Source organism: Takifugu rubripes, chromosome 6 (assembly GCF_901000725.2).
Source record: "Takifugu rubripes chromosome 6, fTakRub1.2, whole genome shotgun sequence".
Taxonomy (NCBI): Eukaryota; Metazoa; Chordata; class Actinopteri; order Tetraodontiformes; family Tetraodontidae; genus Takifugu; species Takifugu rubripes.
The window spans coordinates 10,190,705-10,203,058 of NC_042290.1; the positions used below are offsets into that span (position 1 = coordinate 10,190,705).

At 45.0% G+C, this 12,354-nt stretch overlaps 1 protein-coding gene and 1 non-coding gene across 2 annotated transcripts; both read right to left on the reverse strand.

Annotated features, from left to right (window-relative positions):
* Window positions 1-5,573: 5,573 nt before the first annotated feature.
* On the reverse strand, window positions 5,574-11,204 carry ddx54 (DEAD (Asp-Glu-Ala-Asp) box polypeptide 54). The gene is made up of 20 exons (XM_003965507.3): window positions 10,903-11,204; window positions 10,357-10,483; window positions 10,161-10,231; window positions 9,883-10,071; window positions 9,735-9,784; window positions 9,624-9,665; window positions 9,454-9,549; window positions 9,235-9,356; window positions 9,094-9,155; window positions 8,839-8,970; window positions 8,535-8,745; window positions 8,308-8,439; window positions 8,009-8,230; window positions 7,855-7,928; window positions 7,562-7,771; window positions 7,281-7,429; window positions 7,078-7,191; window positions 6,859-6,969; window positions 6,693-6,778; window positions 5,574-6,568 (listed from the first exon to the last, which is right to left on the reverse strand). The coding sequence occupies exons 1-20, from the start codon at window positions 11,011-11,013 to the stop codon at window positions 6,288-6,290; spliced, it is 2,592 nt and encodes an 863-aa protein (XP_003965556.1). The 5' UTR covers window positions 11,014-11,204; the 3' UTR covers window positions 5,574-6,287.
* On the reverse strand, window positions 10,737-10,808 carry trnac-gca (transfer RNA cysteine (anticodon GCA)). Its single transcript has one exon. It is a non-coding gene; the product is annotated as a tRNA-Cys (tRNA).
* Window positions 11,205-12,354: the final 1,150 nt, after the last annotated feature.

A 12,354-nucleotide genomic window follows, 5' to 3' on the forward strand; every position in this document is an offset into this window, starting at 1 on the left:
TTATGTCATTGCACCTTTTAAACTTAAGAACACAAATGGAATATATTTCCATTATATTTCCATAGAGGTCAACTTAACAGCATTCCAGTTTTCTACTACATTTTCCTATTTAAAATATGTTTTCCTGAGTTTTTTTTTTTTTAATGATTGGTTTTTTTTTTTTTAAGTCATTGTAAATCTTCTGTCGCCGTATTTTTATCTCCGCCATTTCGGCAGCGCCCCCGAACAAAAAGTTTATTTTCTCTGAAGCCGAGAGCCGCCCAGTTCAGGGTGGACCCGGTCCAGGGTCAGTCGGGCTCTTGGCCTCTACCCTCAGCGGAACTGACCTGTCGGCCATTTGTCCGAAGTGCAGGTTCGACCCCGGTCAGGCCGCAGAGGAGGGAAATGATGGCGCGGCTTTGATCTGCTGCTGCCAACGATTGGGAGTAATGAAAATCACCTTTGCTAAATTACAGCGGGGTCCTCGCGACCAATAAATAATAATCATTAGCTTGTTCAGATTCAGGTCATGTGATGTGCGTTCCAATAGTGAAGATGATGTCTGACAGATCAATACAGTCTTTTCACACACGCAGCACAGAACATGGAATTAAGATACTGATGGAACTGAAAAGGTGTTGAAATAAATTCCAATTCGCAGCAGCTCGTGTTTGTAAAACAGGGTGAATGATATTTAGAATTGTTAAACCAAACTGTTTGGTTCATTTACACCAAAGATGTGTTTTAAAGACTACATTGGGTTTAAACCTCCTGCATGTTTGAAGTGGTTGGCCAAAGGGGGCGGGACAAACACTCCTGATTGATAGCCATTCGGCCTATAGCGCCGGCCGAGCTTCCTCCAGGAGGTCAGGTCCTGTCTGGCCCCTGTCCACTGCACACTTCCACAATATTTCCGGGGTCTTGGCCCTCCAGGCTGGCGAAAACACGGAGGATACAACAGTAACACGTAGAAACTCTGTACCCCCTCGGCGCCATGCTGCGGGCCTGATCGGGACCTTGCCTGAGTTGGGGGAGGAAGCAGTCCCAATTCTGAATCATTACGGGAAAGGCTAGTACCGTTTGCTCCCCCCTCCTCCCGTCACTAACATTTAGGTCACTCCGTCCTTCCGTTCTTACTCAACACGCCAGATGTAAAGTTCATAACCTGTTTGCGCCACACCTGGCTGACTCGACTAGATTCTTCTTTAAGGGACTCATGCAACCACTCAATGTCACTGGATAGCATTGTGTTTCAAAGATGCTGTGCTTTGTCAACCTGGATCGATCCCTGTTGGTTCCTCTTTACGCTGCTCTCTTCAGCACTGGCCCGTTTGTCACCTCCAATTTTACAAACACTTCATTCACAAACATCCACAGCCAGAAAAGCCATGATGGGAGGCCCAGAAAGGCTCCCAGCACGTTGTTTCAGGCATTGTGCAATGGCTATAGCGCCCTCTTTTGGTCGACAAGTTAAGTTAAAACGCGTATGATAAACAGGAAAGAGCATATTACTGAATAATAAGGTAGATAATAGGATCAGAGATGAGTATTACAACAATAGATAACCTAAAGAATATGTCAATTAATATATTTTACTTTTATTTATAATTATTTTACTGGTTCCCTGCATTGAATTCCAGGGTAAAACACAGTCATCACAGAATCTCATCATGCTAAATCAATAGAATCTCACGTTGACAAGATTGAACTCTCAAGCATGAATAAAAAAGGGTTGCGTGTTCGGTTCAGGTTATCCTGAAACTTGTTAAATATTCTAAAGAACTCACGACCATCTTGTTATCCAGATTTTCTTTCCCCAGTGTCCAGTCATCAATTTGATTTTTTTCCTTCCTCTTGTTCTTCTTCTGATCCTGGGGAAGACAAATGAAGTGTGTAACCTCAGAGAGACACGAGCGGTTGCCGAGGGTGGAAGGAGAAAGAATATTTATTCCCCAGACAAGGACAGAGGAGAGTGAAATTTAAAAGGTATAAAAAGATCTCTTTCAATGTGAAGTCTCAATGTAAAATGCAGTGATAAAATAAACTATTCTTTTTTGTCCCCACTGGTACGAATGAATGAATAAAGATTGCCTCTGTGTCCAGGTGGAGGTTTGACGTTGCACATAATCACACTTACAATGAATCTGCTCATCTAAATGGCTCCAGCGCCTCCAGCTCAGCTTTACAGTAAAGTACCATTAACCTGGAGGTGTTCACATGATCTGTTCAAAGACCAGCACACCTCTGCTCCTGCTCTTCATCAATAATGGAGGCAAGAGAGTGGGGCTAGAGCAGGGGAGGGGGGGTTGCTCTGCTGGAGAAAGGGACTACAATAAGGTAAATATTCGATGGTTGGAATAAGAGATGAGCTCATTTGTCCACGGGGTCGTTTTAGGGAGCCGGGGGTCAGGTCTGTGAGGGAGACGGGCCGGAGGTGTTGAGTAGATGCAAACGAGCCGGCCTCTACGGAGGAGCCACAGTGCTGTTGATAACCCACTTTCCATCCACCCGGAGAGGAGCTCTTTATAAGGGCCTTCTGACGGGGCCACAGCCTCGTGGACGTCCCCAAAAATAACCGTCTCTTAGAGCGGATCCAGTGGGCTGTGGTTGCCATCAACTGTACCCTTCTGTTAATCTCCATCAATTAAGCACGTTTACTTATTTATCACCATTTATTCATATAACTATTCCTGAAATTTGAATTTTCTTGGTCGTCCAGCAGAAAATGTTAGGTAACTATCAGCTATGATTTATTATTCACCTACATTTCAGATTCTAGTTTGAAAAATGCCAAAAATATGGGGGAAATGTGGTCCTCAGCAGGCGCAAACAGGGGGAACGAAAGCGTGTTTTCAGATGTTAACAATTCCGGTTGAATGTCCTCTATCTGGCATTGCATCCAGATTTACAGTCAGCTGGAGCAACCGACACACGCTTCCCTGGATATGAGTGATGTTCTCCACGTCAGGATGGACAGGTGGGGGTTTCAGGCTGCAGCTTTTGGAGCCATGCGCTGGAAAATGGAAGATGGGGATTACAGCTAAACGGCAGTTCAGCATCTGCAGATCTTAGATAATCTGAAATTGGTCCTGGCATTCCCAAGCAAATCGCTTACGTATTAAAGGGATCGTTACTGTGGCCAGAGTTCTTGGCTTTTCGACCATTTCTCTGAAATAAATACGACAAATGATCAGATTTAAGCCAAACAAGGAGACTCGTGCATATCAATCAAAAGCTGCTGAATTATTTGAGCCTGCCAGAAAAATACAAGATTAGGCCATTCTGTACAAACAAAGGGAGCTGCATGGCTTTTTTTTTTTTTTTTTTTTTGCTATTTCTGAAATGATCACACTTCATCAAAGTTATTTCATGATACATTTCAAAGAGTTTGGGACCTTTGTGATCATTTTCCGAGTCTGGTTCCTATTCAACTGTAATAAGGGCCCCGAGCCAGCACAACCCCAATAGACGTTTCTAGCGCTAATTAGGAAGATTTGGCCCTGGGACGGTCCCACTAACTGCAGTTCCTCCCTTGTCATCAAGCTAATTTAGGTTCCTTTTAAGGGTCTGCAACACAGGTTGTTCCAAAACGAAGCCACAGCACTGCAATTATAATCTGAGGGAAAAGCCAGTGGAGCCAGAGTCATCTCTATGTATGAGACTTATGGAGAAAAACGAATATCCCAGCAGACACGTCAGCAGGTAGGAACATGAGAAATGAAACTGAGCGGCGAGCGTCAGTCATGCCGGCCCCGTCATTGCTCAAGTGGCCTTTTGCCTCGTGAGCGATAGCCTGAGAAAGGGCAGTAATCTTATCACGGCTCGGGCCAGACTGCAGGGACGGCTGCTCGGCAGAGACAACCCTCTCACCTATCTGCAGGGAGATAATTGCTTGATACTGACCTGAGATTAATAAGATATGGGAATAAAATAATGTCTAGATCATAAAACACCTCCCTTTAGACCTCGTACATGCACTCTTGATGCTGTTCATGTCAAACTGCAGCTCTGCTTGATCCAGTTCCAGGTTGAAACTCGGAGGTAGCTGCAAACAGCTCCAGTTTTAGGATCTCATTAGCATCGTCAAATTCCAAAGGATCCTGAGAGGAACCTTTTGACGGCAACCATCTATGGGACACACAAATCAACACCTCTTGACGCATTAAAAACGGAGCCAGAAAGCAGCGGCTGTCCCCTCCAGCTGCATAAACACACCGTCCTGCTGCAGCTCAGCATTGACATCCCACTCTTACTCATGAGAGCAGGCCGGACTCTCAGGATGCTCGAGCTCTTCAGCGTATCTCAAGTGGATGCTGTGTCAGTCCTGGGAACCGTAAACAAAGATAAAGCTGCGGTCGCTGATGACTGGAGGGCCGCCGTGTGGGACTGTAGGACAGGGACGGGGGCCATCAGTTAGACAAGGAAGGCAAGGGATGGTTTCACGGAGCGTGGCGTATGAGGAAGAGACGGGCTGGAGCGCGCTATCTCTGCATTAGGGATTAACTGATATCACAGACAGCGTAACCTCTTGCACTCCAGTTTGTTCTGGACAAAGACGGAAAGAGGACAGGCTGTCCAAGTGTCCTATCAGGACGCTGCCATGGGCCAATTGCTTTATATAGAACACCCATACATGCTTGGATTCATATTTCAGAAATCACATGTTGCACAAACGCCCTTCGCACCGGCCTTGTTTTATCAACTTTGGAGTTTTAATGACTTTATTCCTAGTTGATAAAAACGTTAGAATTTATTTGTATTCCTTCGGGAAAATCAAAATTATGATTACATTTTACCAGCATCTGAAATCAAAGGAGCGTGATGCATTTTCATGAAGTGTATTTAATAAATTAAAAGTTTCTAAAAGGTTCATCTATACTTTTGATATCTCACCCTTACAAGAACGTTGTATTCTATGAACTGGAATGACTGTATAAGGGAAGCTTTGGAAAACTCGTCCCCATGGCAACCCTGCTGCGTGCGCATCAAAACACTGACAGCACCATCACCCGTCTTTCCTTCTCCATCCACACAGATCCTCAACAACGAGCCTGGGCCTGAGCAGCAGCAGCAGTAGGGGCAGAAGAACAACCACGGAGAGCCTGTGAACGCCGTCATCCAGAGTGGAGAGCGTGCTAACCAGGTCCAGATGGAAGGATCCTCTCATCCCCCAAACCTCCACATGGGCTTCGCTCGCAGGCTGCTATACATGTGGTCGAGTTTTGCACCTTCCAGGGAGCTGGGCTTTGCCAGATGATGGTCTATTATATCTTCTGCAGGAAATAAATTACAAGATCATTTGATGTGTGGCCACAGAGAAGATGTGATGCTTCTCAGATGTGAGCCAACTGTGATCCTGATGAAGACATTAGCATACTTTGTGAGTAGCTTGTGCAGCTCTTTAAAAATTGGGAAAACTATTGAGTTTCTGGTCCACGGTCCATCTCCATCGTGCATGGGAGTAATGTAAGCAGGAAAAACCGAACAGAACAAATATGATGGCTAAGGGAAAGGGAGAAAGTGACATCAAAAGCCCTGTGGTTACCATGGATTTTCATTAAAACAGCTACAAAATGATATCAAACACCAACAAATCCCACAAAAAAACTGTCTTTAATCCCCCTGAGAAAACAATCGCTCTTTTAATGGAACTGTATTGTCATTCCACATGCTCTCAGATCTTCTTCCAGACACAAGATTTCTATCATTATTCCAGGATCCCAGCCTCTCTGCTGCCATTCCCCTCACTTCATGCATGAAGTCATACGGAGGCTGTCCTCACCCAGGTCCTTGTTCCCTCTATTTGCTCTCCACTAAATCACACATGCACAAGGGCCTGATCTTTGCCAGCGGTCTGAAACCGACCTTCTGCTCCTCCAAAAGCAGCTCAGCGTCAGGCAGAAGGGAAATCCAAAACAAGTCCCGAATAACGCCTCTGCCATTTCCACGTTTGCAAACCTACTACGGGATCTGAGAAAATAATGCAAATATCAGGTGGTTTTACCGTTTGAGGATTTCTGAAGTTCTAAACGTTGTCGTGTTTATAGGTATAAAGGTGGATGGAATGAGTCGAAATAAGACGATGGATTTTGAGAGGTGTAATTTGAAAAATATGCCAACCGGAATATCGGATGATAAATACATTTGAGGTTGATGCATCGTCACAAGGCATCACCACACCAGTGGAAGGGATCCTTTCATCTTTACATCAACATCAGGTAGCGATGATGGAAGAGAGCTTCTTCTCTACTCAGCATCCTCCATCAGACCAGAAACATCACCGCTCAGACCCTCCTCCTGCGTCCACCTCAGAGCCGCTTCTTCATCTTGCCCTTCTTCTGGCTGCCCCGCCCGAAGCCCGACTTCTTAATTTCCGAGACCCACTGTTTGTTCTTGGTCCGGAGCTTCTTCATGCCGCCGCCCTGCAAGAAGTTCTGCTTCTGCTGCTTCTTTCGCTGCTTCAAAATCTGGTCTCTGGTTTTGAGCTCCGAGCGGACTTTGCGGCCGCCTGGCGACTGCTGCGGGACGGCAGGCCTCTGAGGGTTAAGACCCCGCCCACCACGACCACGGCCGCGACCACGACCAGCACCTGGGGGCAGACGATAACACAGTATCACAGAGAAGTACAAAAAAAACTTTTTACAGTGTATTCCGAAAGGTGTCCAAAACACAAAAGACTGGAAACATCCAGGTTCTCAATAATAATCTTTTACCTGCTCGTGGCCGCCCCCCTCCTCCTCCCGCTTCTCCGTCTGACGCAGCATCCTCGATCCTGTATTTCTTCTTCCATTCCTCATAGCTGAAATGTTGTTAAGGGATCCAACAGCACAATAACAAAAGTATAGCGGCAGTAAAAGACAAAGTTCACCGCTGGGATACAAGTTCTTCTTGTTTTTCTTGTTTGCGATGACTTGACCGCCGTCAGTTTTGATCTTCTTCTTGTGGTCGTCCTTCCCCATCTCTCGGACAAAACGCTTCCTCTTACGGTCCCTATTAAAAACACACACGCTTACTGATGATATAAAATGGCACCTACGACCTACGAGATATTAGTAAGAAGAGAAGAGAGATGTGTTCAGAATGAAATCAAGATTTCACCATTTCATTATGGTTTTGTGTTGGTTGAGTCGGTCTCCCTCGTCCCCCATCAGGTCCAGGACAGCTGAAGAGGCCTGCTGCTCAAAAACAGTTCCCTCCCCACTGAGACTTAACCTGGAGGTCACACACAATAGAACGCCACCCATGGATTAGCTGCAGATAGTTGCATTTTTTAGGTCTTTTTTCACCTTCTATCTCCTCACCCTCTCTCAGAGTTGAAGTCTTTGGGTCTGTAGGGGATGTAATACTCCTCATCTTTGCCCGGCTGTCTGCTTTTCTTGTTCTTCGGCCAATCTTCTCGATCTCCTCTTAGGCCTCTCCGTTTTCCACCAACTACAGCAGAGAACACCTCCTGGTGACAACAAATGGAACTGCATGTCAGGTAGTAATAATTGACATCCAGGGTAGCCATGACCCGGTAAAAAGGCTGAATAGGTCAATTTCATTAAAACAATATATATTTTATATATATTAAGTGTCTTACCTTCAGGTCATCATCATCGTCTGCGGGTGCGTACGCCGTCTCATCACCATCAGTGGTGCTGGGGCAGACAGGCTGCCGTAGAGGGGCTTCTGCGGCCAGGCTGTCTTTCTGTTTGCCAAATTTCTCCACCAGTCGCGCATCTTTGGAACGTTTGGCCCGCATCACCTCGCTCGCCTGCGTCTTACTGCTAGAGTTGATCTCAAATATAGTCTGGAAAGACGTTTCCATTCCCAAGGTTAGTTCTTCACAACAACGCTGGTGCACGAGCTGCGTTTTCATTATCTGTAACTTGCCGATTTAGATTTGTAGCCCTTGATTGCGTCAACGATCTGAAGGCGCTCCAGTTCTGTTTTCTCCAAACCGACTCCTGAAACAAGGTTTAACACGTGGTTAACAACTGCTGGTAGTATGTCCTCCTAACTGTTGTATTCACCACCCATGGCTAACCGAGGAGGGGATGGACAGCCATAGAGGACGAATCCGTGCTTTTGACCCGTCTGATGGACTCGGTGGAGGGGTTTGGCCGGGACTTGAGGTACTGCTTGTAGGCATTTTCAGAAACCCGGTGCAGATTTTGAAGGTCCAGAGAGTTTTCATGAGTCGTAATCAGATGAGAGCTTTCATCATCCAGGATACTCTGAGGTACTCGACCGCACACACCCTCTGTATCTGAGGAAAAAGATCGGAGTTGGAGCCAGTAGCGGCAGCGGAGGTCACAGCTGACCCATAATATCAACATTCGTTACCTTTAGTGTGGTCAGGTGTGGCAAACTGAACAGGTCTCCCAAGGAAGAGATGAAGATCAAATACAAACGGCATCTCATCTTGACAAATCATGCTGTAGGCTGTACCGCTGCGCCCGGCACGTCCCACACGGCCTGATTGGGAAGATCAATCAGTGGGCAAGTTATGCTCCCTTATCCATCAGCCATGTCCCATGTCTTGAAAGCTGGAGACAATCGTTCTCGCTTACCAACTCTGTGCAAGAACAGTTTGGCCTTAGAGGGGAAGTTGTAGTTGATAACATTATCCAGCAGGGGGATGTCTATACCACGAGCAGCAACATCAGTCACAATCAGCACCATGGCCTTCCGATGCACAAATTTCCCAATATTGATCTTTCTGGCAGTCTGATCGAGGGAACTGTAGATGTAAGCACACTCCACACCCTCCAAGGTCAGCAGCTGGAGAGAAAACCGCAAGCATTTGTTTTAAAAAGCTAGAGGACGAGAGAAGGTTCAGCAAAATGATTTTTTTTTTTTTTAAAGGTTTCTTACCTCCTTGAGATATTCTACATGGTGTTTGGTGGCTGCAAAGACCACCGTCTGCTCTTGAGGCTTCACTACATTCCTGAGCAGGTAAAGCAGCAAGGCTGCCTTGTCGTCCACGCGAACATGGAAAAATGAAAGCTGACAGAAGGTGGAAAAGAATACGGAATTCAACAGGGATTATTTCTGTGTAATAAATGCACATTATTATTGCACTTTTACTCCAGAGAACCCGAAAGCACTGTGGCACAGGAGGTAATCTACCTTTATCTGATCACTGAGTTTTGAATCCACATCTAAACGAATCAAAACTGGTTCCGTGAGCCCTAGAAGAAAAGGCAGAGTTATAATATATAACCAGGCCTATAATGACCCTGACAAATGTGGTAATCTTCCAAATCGCACCTGCTCTGGCAAACTCTACCAGCAGTTTAGGCAGCGTGGCAGAGAACAGCAGAGTCTGTCTTGTGTCCGGGAACCTTCGAATTATCTCCTGGAGCTGCTCAGCAAAGCCCATTTCAAATAACCTGAGAAAAACATCAACAACGCAGTGGTTCAAATACATAAATATGAACTTTAGAACTGTGTAAGCATTCAGGTAACCCTTTTAATTCCACGTCTTACCTGTCGGCCTCATCAAACACCACGTACTCCATGTTGTGCAACTTGAGGTTCATCTCCTTGATGACATGCATAAGACGACCAGGGGTACCAATAATTCTGAGGAGGGACAAGCAGACTCATCACATGTCTGGTAAGAACCACGATTATTGACCTATGACCTCAACACTTACATATCAGGATTTTCGTGCAGGGCAGCGAACTGGTCATCCATACTAATTAAGAAAAGAAAATGACATTTTATGTTTAGAGTCACATTACAAGAATATCATGCAGTAACTTACCTGTCACCACCAAGGATCAAGGCAGTCTTCAGCTTGGTAAATTTCCCCAACTACAGCATCACAACACAATAAGGAAAACGCATCAGCCACAACATGTAGTAAAAGAATAAATGCCACAACCAACCAGAACAAACACTAATTGTCCGACCTCTTTTGTGAACTTCATCGTCTGCAGGGCCAGCTCTCTGGTGGGGGACAGGATGAGAGCCCTTGCTCCAGTCTGGGCTTGAGGGGCTTTCAGTTTCTCAAACATGGGTATCAGAAAGGCCGCCGTCTTCCCGCTGCCAGTCCGGGCCATAGCGACTACATCTTTGCCATCCAGAATCACTGGGATTGTCTTACAGGGTGAAAAAAAGTCAGGAGTAAAATAGGATTCCAGAGGTCCCAAGTTTCAGAAGAATAGCTTCTGAGGTGGTGCTGACTTACCTTTCTTTGGATCGGTGTAGGAACTTTGTAACCTTTTCTCATGACACCTTTATACACAGGATAACTAAGCCCTGAAATTAGAGGGGGAAATTATTGTCTTAGTTAATTTCTGTATGTTTTTAGGGGGAAAAGGTTTGAAGGTATGTAAACACTTGCTCTATCAAATGCTCTATCTACACTCTATAAGGGGTCTTACCCATTGACTGAAAGCCCCCAGACTTCTTTTTCTTCTTATTTTGGGCTCTAACCATTTCCCTGGTGTCAGGCTCCACATCTGAAAGGTAGTCTGATGACGCAGGGAACCTTGGCAGCTTCCTCCCTGGCTGTGAGATCAAGAAAGAGAAATAAGTACAAATTATGAATATTTAAACTTAAATGTTCTGCAAGAAACTGCTCAAATTCTGTAAAAAAGAGGCGTCAGAGTGAGCACAAGATGTCAAATGAAAGATTGTGAAAGAGAATAAGAAATTAGAGAGCATAACTAAGCAGATCTGACAGGCATACACGGAATATATTAGTCATAATTAGTACTAGTGTGATTAATGTAAATTAAAAGGAAGCCAGCTTGTTCATCGAAGGGGGCATCCGGATTTGAACCAGAGACCTCTTGATCTGCAGTCAAATGCTCTACCACTGAGCTATACCCCCGCACAATGCCATAGAATGTGTAGGTAAAGAAAAGCAAAAGTGTAGGTAAGCAAACGCAATGAGTGCATTATTGATTTATGCGTATTTTCCGTACCGAATCATCGTTTCTAACTTCGGTGACCAGCTCAAAGTCAGAGTCCGCCTCCATCTCTCTGCCGGCGGTGTGTTTCTTCTTCTTCGTGAATTTCTTCTTTCTCTGCGCCATCCTCGAGCTTTAAGGTTCTCGCAAAGCCACGCAGGAACTTTGAGTTTCTTAACTTTATGACCAAACTTGCTCAACAAGCGGAATATACACTGCTCCTCCCGTCTTAACGTATAATAACACGGTAGGCGGACATGTTGGACACACGTGTGGACTTCTTCTGCGTTACTTCTTCCTCTTCCGCCTCTTATGAGAGTTGATATTCGTTGTTAAAGCTCAATACCGCCATCTACCGCCCGTATCAATAGCCTTTATTAAAATCTTCTTCCATTTCCTTTAAAAAGCAGTTGGCCTCCTTGGAGTTGCATTACTGCCACCTTCAGGTCCTCTTACTAACATATTTATACTCAAATCCTTTTAAATATTCGAGTAGGGGGTCTGAAATGTCTTTCTTCCCACTTGTTCTCTCTACATATCTCACGATGCTCCTCTCATTCCTGTTTCAAGTTTCCTCATTTCGTCACCTTCCTTTCTTCAGTATATTGCTTGCATGGTTCCCAACCATACTCACATGATCCAGTTGGATGCTTCCCAACTATATGTAATGTTCTGTTAAACTTCCTGAGCCCGACTCTTAACCTTGTTTTTGCAACTTACTCTTTTCTGGTATGTTCCCTCCTCGGTAAGTTGACCCTGTTTTGCACTGGAAATAGATGCCTCCCTTTGACTTCTTCTTCCCACTTCTGTTGCCAATGTTCGTTTGCTTTTTATTACCCCCCCCCCACACACACACACACACACACACACACACACACACACACACACACACACAAAGCCCCTGCCCACCGACTTTGATCATTTGGTTTAATTTTCAACAGTGCTCCTATTAACTGCTTCCTTTGCAACTTTGTCCACCCTCTCATTCTCTAAAATCCCCAGGTGTGGCTCAGCCAAGATGTCTGAACTGCATGCATTTCAGTGCACAGCAGCATAAAAGTTCACTTCTTGGAGCTCATTTTTTATCATAATCCGAACACAACAGCAACATATCACTTCCACAACAACAATAAAACTCTTTGTTTTTGCTCTAACACACTGCAGTCTAGCGACTGTTGAATTAACAGATTCGCAGTAAGAAACACTGAGCATCAGTAAATAATTCTGATTTTCTTCTTGCACTAATCACTGAAGTAATGGAACATTTTTCCAGGAAAAAAAAATGTCCCAGGAAACCGAGAGGGTGAACTCCCACAGTCTGAAAGTGTGTCAGTATAAATCTCACAGCCTCATTTGTTTATTCCTTGTCACACAAACCTTATGTCATTACTGGTGACGTAACAAAGAAAATAACCCTCTCCATTCATAAATATCCCGTTGCAGCTTAAAACAAATCTGTCGCAATCT